The sequence below is a fragment of the Nothobranchius furzeri genome, chromosome 8, assembly GCF_043380555.1.
Source record: "Nothobranchius furzeri strain GRZ-AD chromosome 8, NfurGRZ-RIMD1, whole genome shotgun sequence".
Taxonomy (NCBI): Eukaryota; Metazoa; Chordata; class Actinopteri; order Cyprinodontiformes; family Nothobranchiidae; genus Nothobranchius; species Nothobranchius furzeri.
In genome coordinates this window covers 69,632,780-69,640,403 of record NC_091748.1, presented here as the reverse complement: position 1 = coordinate 69,640,403, position 7,624 = coordinate 69,632,780, and the positions used below count along the sequence as shown (strand labels likewise).

Sequence of the window (7,624 nt, the reverse complement as noted above, 5' to 3'; positions counted from 1 at the left end):
GACATTTGCAGCCGTAAGCAAGTAACCTGCTCTCCTGGCCTGCTGTGGGAGCAGCTCGGCAAGGAAGGCAGTTGGAGGAGGTCAGGGGAAGAGCTGAAGGCTGTCAGGAATAGCGAAAAAATGAGAAGCTTCTTTTGTTTGACTCTTTTTCTCCTTTCTGTGCCTCAGTGTCACTTTCTCCCACAGCCTGCTGTGGTAACCTTCTTTTTATCTGCTGTTTGCAGCGCGTGGCACTCAGTCTGGAGGATGATGGCTACCCGTGATGGGTGGGGGGGGTGCAGCCTGCACGCCCCCTCCATCCAGTCCTTCCCTGGCCCCTTCTCTCACCACAGCCTCTGCACCACTACACTGAGGCCAGTACAACGCAGAGGGGAATGAGACGGAGTCCTCCTTTAGCCTCCCCTCGTAGGGAGCAGGGATATACATTCTCCCGGTTTTCCGTCTTTTCCCACTGGAGTAACATTACTACCATTACTACTCTCGTTTGTGTTAGCTTAGCGGCTTCAGCTCCACTCTTCTCTTCCCTCTGCCTCTCCTTAACTGTAGTGGTGCACGAATTGCTGCTTGACTTTTCACACTAACCTCATCCGAGTTCATCCGTGTACAACGCAGATATGCACATTTTGACATTCCTCATGTTTGGACTATTTAATTTATTTAAAAGTGTTAAATATGTAATAGGCATCACTGCACACGGTCGTCAAGGCGAGGTTTGACCAAGTTCGCAGCGACGCTGCGGCACGATGCAGCAGAAGACGAGGTCGTCGAGTTTTCTTTACTACTCGAGTTGAAGTATTATTTTGTTTTTGAAAGGGAGATGGTCGTCCTTTTTCACGATAAGTCCTTCAGAGTTTGCCAGGGACATGCAGTAAAGCTAAACATAGCCAAAAGGTCTGGAAAGGAAACTGATGGGGTTGTCGGCACATTTAGAGGTGATTTAGGGGTGAGACAGTGACGAGGGTTGAAGAATTGGCGGATTTGTGCCACCAGAGAGTTTTGCCTTGAGGCAAAGAGTCAGCAGGGCAGGAAAGGATTGTGGGTAATTCCCTCTCCTTGTTTCAGAAAATTTGTTAATGAACTTTGGATAGCTTGCTTGATTGCAATTAAACTGCGACAGATATGTGGTAAATGGCCTGTATTTGATATAGCTCCTTCTAGAGTCCTGGAACCCCCCCAAGGCACTTTATAACACGAGTCATTCACACACCCATTCACACGCTGGTGGGGATGAGCTACGATGTAGCCACAGCTGCCACCGGTCCCTCCGAACACCACCAGCAGGCAGGTTAAGTGTCTTGCCCAAGGACACAACAGCAGCCTTTTCTGGTGGGAGCTGGTATCAAACCTGCAACCTTCCGACAACTGTACCTCCTGACCTACTGCTGCCCCAGAAAGGGTCAAAAAGACCTACTTTATTCTGCAACCCTAAAGAATGGACTTGTTTTCTTTCTTATTACTCCCAGGAAGTGAAGTTTAAACTGTGGAAAAATATCAAACCTAGAAGGAAAAATTATGTTTATCCTCTTTTTCTCACCCAGACTCTGGCAGGAGCGTTAATAGTAGCAGAAATCTGCTAAAAGAAGTTTGTTTTCTTTATGTTTTTGGCTCGTTTTGCAGTATTCAGCTCCCGGGCGATTGCTTTTCGTCTGATTTAACACGACTCTTTGAGCTGCCGTGCAGCAACTTGGAGACGAACTTGAGCAGCCCTGTCCCTGCGACTTTGCTGCTCCTTTCCCGCCTTCACGCCCCGTCCCTTGAACAATGCAGCTGGGTGAGGTGATGCGGAAAAAGCAGCCTGCGTTTAGAAGAAATCGCTCTGCTGTCACCGAGTGTTGGCTGTGGTTTTGAGTGGCCCTGTTCTGTATGAGCAGATCGGTAATACGACAGGGTTGACCGAGTCCGGCACTGATTTGATTTCAAAGCTGGATAGAGAGGAAATGCGTGAGCCAGCGTTTAGAGCTGATCTTCCGTCGGCCTGCTTTAAAAATGCTTCCAGCCCATTGAGTCAATCAGACTTTGTGTCTGCTGAAAATTGCAATAATTGCTCATATTTTGCTCCACTACTGAATCACTGGGGGCTGTTATTATGGAACGACAAGACAGCTACTAGAAACAGTTGAAGGAAGTGTTTAACTCCCTTGTTGTAAATGTTTGTTTAAGTATACAAGTGCAAAACAAAAGTTATTTTTTCACCATACGGGTAAAGTGTCTTCCTTTTGACGGTAACATGTATGACAATATTCTCTTTTAGATTTATTGGATCAAGAGGTGCTTTTGATTGAATAATTAGTTTACCTTTTCTTAATAATAGTGAAAACATGCAAAACAGCATTATTGGTGTCTTCCTACGCTGGCTCACTGCATTCTTGTCTCTTAGATTTATGCAACAGCTAATTTAGAATTGAGTAAAAATCTGAGATTTTTGCCACTTTTCTGTTTTTAATCAGAAAACTGTTCATTTAGTTTTTAAACGAGATGAAGTCCATCCATTTTCCTTCACTTGTCCGGGGTCGAGTCGCAGCAGCCTACACAGAGAGGCCCAGACTTCCTGCGCACCAGGGGCGGATTTAGGACTGAAGAAGATCTGGGGCTTAACACACGTGACACGCACTAGTCAACATCATATATATTTGTCTTGTACCACATAATTTTTAATCTGAAGCTACGTATTAAGCTTTTTCAGGGCAGAGTATTGTTCCTGTTAGTGTTTAGTGTGAGATGATAGTAAATATTCCCTTTCTTTCTCCAACAACATTACCTGACAGTAAGCTAACTTTAGGCAAACCAGCAGCACAACAAATATTTTCAAATAAGACTCACAAACCTGAGTCAGCACCAGTCTCATCAAAGCTGGGGTTCTGTCGTTGTACTTTTGGTCTAAAAACGTCCTTATGTCCATCTTCACTCATGCGTTTCAGGTAGAGACTGTAGAAGAAGCCGGCTGCTGAAGGGCTTCTTCTTCAGTGGTGGAGGCTCAGGCAGGCTGTATACAAACTACTGCCAGCTGCTCCCTCTCTGTTGGACTTTGGTACTGCATGTTACTTCTGCGATTTAGACCCGTGGCTTTTCATAAAACATTCGGGGCTTGAGCCCAAGTAGCCGGGCCTAACGCCGCCCCTGCTGCGCACACTAGAGCCCTGCACGAGCCTAAAATCTGAGCCCGTGTCCGGCTTGGCCCGAGGGGGTGGAGCCCCAGCCCGACCCAGTCCGAAAAGGTTTTCAGGATTCTCTGGCCCGACCCGAGCCCGACTTTTTTTTCTTTTCTTTTTTTTGCCTGTCATAATGTTTTAGCGTGATAGAATGCTCAGCATTCTAATTATCTGTGGGAAGCGTTCTGCAGTAAAAAAAATTTAAAAAAAGAAAAGAAAGAAAAACAGCATCAATGCAGCTTTTTTTTCTAACAGAGCGTATTTTTTGAGCGGCAGATGAAATTTATGAACACTACATTAATTGGATGCATTTGTAAATTTAATCTGCTCTGAAAATGCGCTCTTGTGCAATTAGAAAAAAAAGCAGCATTCTAATTTTCTAACTGCAGAGCGCATTTTCAGAGCGGCAGATTAAATAAAAGCCCCCAATTATTATAGCATTTGTAAATTGAATCTGCCGCTCTGAAAATGCGCTCTCCAGTTAGAAAAAAAACCTGCAATGAATGCTGTATTTTTTTAACTGCAAAGCGAATTTATTCACAGAAAAATAGAATGCTGCCGTTTTCATGACAATAAACAAACGGTTTATGACATCAAAGTGGACATAAAATGGCATATTAGAATAGGGGCACATGTTTCAATCAGCAGTTTGAGAATTCATTTATATAGGCGCATTTATAAACCACACAGACCTTAACTGAGCTAACGGTGCGTGAGAAGCAGGCAGGTGCTGCTGCGTTCAAGTGTTTCAGTTTTTTTTTTTTAATGAATTTGATTAAAAATAAAAGCGCCCGGTCTGTGTCCGAGGTAATTACACAGTCGTTGGCCCGAAGCCCTAGGCCCTCGGGCCGTCGGGCCGGGCCGACCCGCGGGCCTAGGGCTTCAGTGCAGGGCTCTAGCGCACACTGGGACATTTATAGGTACGTGTTTAAATGCGGAATTCAAAAGAAGACCTGCTGTTATCCCTTAGATGCTTTAAGAAAAGCACTATTCAAATGGGGAAGACGTCTTCTTTTTTTCGCCTAAATAAGATGCATTACTGAGATCAGAGATTGCTGTGAGTTTAAGACGGCGTTGACTGAACCCTGCGCTGAGTCAGCTCCACACTTTTTCCTCCCCGTCCTTGTTGGCCTCGGGTCTAATGGCGTTCCATGCTGCGAGTGTGCAGTTAGGAGAATAAATAGCTTATTTATTTAGGTGCCTGAGCGTGACATTGTGGGAAAGTTATTATTGCTACAGTGTGGAGACAGATTGGCTGGTCCACTTTGTGGTCACCTCCAACGGACCTGTCTACGCCGAAGGACACGGCCGAAGTTTGAAAAAAGTTGTTTAGTCCTTCGCTGTTTCATCAGATAATAACATGGTAGAAAAAGGTGTGATGGGACTTTACGTTCCACCTGGTGGACATTAGACGCCAAGGCACAAGCCAGTGCTCCACTTCCAGAATCTTATATCTTCACTTCAGATCCTAAACAGCAGAAATACGGATCTCTTTATTTATTCTGACTCTTGCTGACATGTGATGATTTATTTCTGTTTTTAATATATTTTGAGCTATGCCTATGCTGGAATATGCTTCTCGTTGACTTCGCCAGGTACTATGATGTGTTTAAGTGTGATCGTCAGATACATTTTAGGTTTAACGCACTAGTTTGCTGCTTTCGGGATAATAAACTTGAAGCGTACGTCGCACTCAAAATCCTAGTCTCAATCTCATGTGCAAGAATCGAAACAGGCTAGGGCAGCAGCAGTAGGTTTGTCCTGTTTCTAATAGGTTTCGTGTGTTTGGTGGTTTCCAGGCGACAGGGTGGCGCAGATTAACACTTAATGTTTGACAGAATAAATATTGAATAAAATGTTAAGCAGAACTACTCAAACGGCACTGCTCACTTAAATATTTAACTTCTGATTTAAATAAGTAATTAGTTTTAACAGCATATAATGAATTTCCTAATGTTGCTATAAAATGGATCAAATAAAACTCCTTGCGTAAGCTCTGGTTTATTTATGTTGCATGTTTTGAGCTGGTTGCACTAACGGCCCTGATAGGAAAGCAGATTTAACAGCTATCCTGATTGGTCCTCCTTTCCTGTTTGTGTATTCTGAGCAGAACTCACTCCGCTTCACCTCCTCACGCGACCGCGCCAGCAGTAACATTTCATGCCTTTCTCCTGTTTTATGCTGCTGACTTTTAGCTTTCAGCGAGGAAAGTTGGCGTTATTGTTTCTCTTCATTCTCCCACCCTTCCATTTTCACCTCGGCCATCTTTGTCTTCAGCAAGGGCTCTCAGTCTTGGGCAAACACGCACTGGAAGAATGAAACACTTGATTAAAGAACACAATGACTAACACGGGAAATCTTCAGAGCTGGAAACTTGAATTCTTAAATGTGAAAATGCGAACTGCTGAACTGCACTGAGCTCGGAGGCGTGTCCTCCACCTGCAGCTACAACTTCATTGTGTGGAAGGAGACCTTCAGTGACTGGATTCGGCTGGTATTTAGCTCCTGTGTGACTCTCCTCGATCGACCGCTTCCTTTTTTTTATCACGCGGTTGTTTTTCTCTTGGTGCTGTGAATCCACACGTGAGTTTTGTTTCTCTCTCCTTGTCAAATCATTCCCAGTTTAGAGCTACTTTAAATACTTGAAGGGAAGCGTTCGTGTTTTTCTACCAGCCAGTATTAAACAAAGCGTGTGAGGAAGAAGGAAGAAATCTGATTTCATTTTGATATAAAACTATTCTCCATTTAATAAAACAAATGATTCTCCGGCTTTTGTAAAACCGTTGCTGACGTGTCATCCTGCGAGGATTCTGTCCATTCCTCGGCCACACGACAGGCTTTTTTTTTTTTTGCACTGTTTGTTGCACAAAACTTTTCAAGAAGCCTTCTGCACTGTGTAAAGAGTTCTTAGGAAGGGAGGAAATAAAGAGGGCGGGTTGGTGGGGTCCACTGGTACTGTTCAATGGTTTTGAATCATGACGTGTAAATAATGCGTTTTCATAAAGCAAAAACTTTTTGATAATGTTTTAAATGTATCTGTAAAAAAAACTAAAATAAAACTTGTACAGAAACTTCTTGGGTGAAAAGGAGTGTAGACTATATACATGCATTTGTACACAGAAGCACTGAGTTTCTTTAATATTTGATTGTAACTAAAATGAATAATCTGCCAAAGTGTTTTTACTTTTTCTCCTGTCTGTTCCAAGTGTTTATGTTTTATTTTAGCTTTTAACAGCACAGTGACCTCTAGTTCTTAATTCTTTACATTTTTGTGTTTTTTTTTTGTTTGTTTTTTGTTTTTAGAAAATGGGGGTTTATTTTAATTTATTGGTGCCTTGTTTTGTGCTCCTGTGAACTTTTACTCTTTCTGTTTTGTGTCGGGGGTGGGGTGTTATAGGAATTTGAGGGGGGCGGGGTTAAAACTTAGCAACTTCTGTACTTACATGGAATATCTGTACTTTATGCCAAAATGGTCTCACTCACGTTTCTATGAAATCAGCTGTTGATAAATCACTATATATTGATATATTAAATTTATAAAAACTGTCAGAACTTTTAATGCTGAAACTCTCTTGTTTGTATCCTTTTTTCTTTCATCTAATCGCCCGGACATGACTTTTCCTAAGCAAGAAAAAACAAACTAGTCAAAAATCTCCAGTAACTTGAAAATGTTCTTCTTATCGAAACAGCTAAATGCAGATCCAGAAACTTCAGACTACAGAAGGGGATCAATGTTGTTTAATGCTTCTTAGTTCTGTGAAATTGTAACAATATAGAAAAGCATGAATTAATATTTGTGCAAAAATAACTATTACAGCCTGTAAGCAGCTGACTAATACATGTAAAACAAAGATTAGCAACATCAGCTTAGCGATTAGCATGCATTATTAGCATATTAAATGGTACATTTTATGGCACGACAAAACACACAAACCATATAATGTACTACCAGAAAACTGAGAACAATATCTGGTAATATTCTACCAGACTCGAGACGCTGTAACGGTATTGGCCAGACTCGGTACTTTACCATCTATATAAGTATGTTTTTCATTTTGTTAAGGAATTTTGTCATAAATCATTATAGAAAATCTAAAATCTCTCCTCCAGACAGTGAAGAACTGTGTTTTGCGTACGTCACTCCAACGAGTAAAACAACCTGCTGTTGATTGTGAATAATTTTATTTTCCTGCTCTTAATTATTATGGAAAATTGTGTTTACAGCTGCAGCAAAGGTCTGAGCCATTGTCCTACATGCAGTTTTAAATAACATAGGTCTGATCTAAAATGATAACCTACATCTATAAATCCATCTGGAACTGCACCGGTACTTCTGGACTCCAGACGAGTCCCATTAGCATGACTGCAGCAACACTGTTAACCGTGTTAGCTCCAGTATGGAAAAAACAGGTAATTTGGGAAAACTACGACACACACACAGATATAATTTAAAAGATCAGCACATTATTTTCACC

General features: G+C 42.1%; 1 protein-coding gene across 2 annotated transcripts in view; it reads left to right on the top strand.

Annotated features, from left to right (window-relative positions):
- Positions 1–405, top strand: part of lrp8 (low density lipoprotein receptor-related protein 8, apolipoprotein e receptor) — a 231,239-nt gene extending 230,834 nt beyond the window's left edge. For both annotated transcript variants that reach the window (XM_070554275.1, XM_070554274.1), the window contains exon 19: positions 225–405. In XM_070554275.1, coding sequence (XP_070410376.1) covers positions 225–263 — 39 coding nt within the window. In that variant the 3' untranslated portion in view covers positions 264–405. The remainder of the gene's footprint in view (positions 1–224) is intronic.
- Positions 406–7,624: the final 7,219 nt, after the last annotated feature.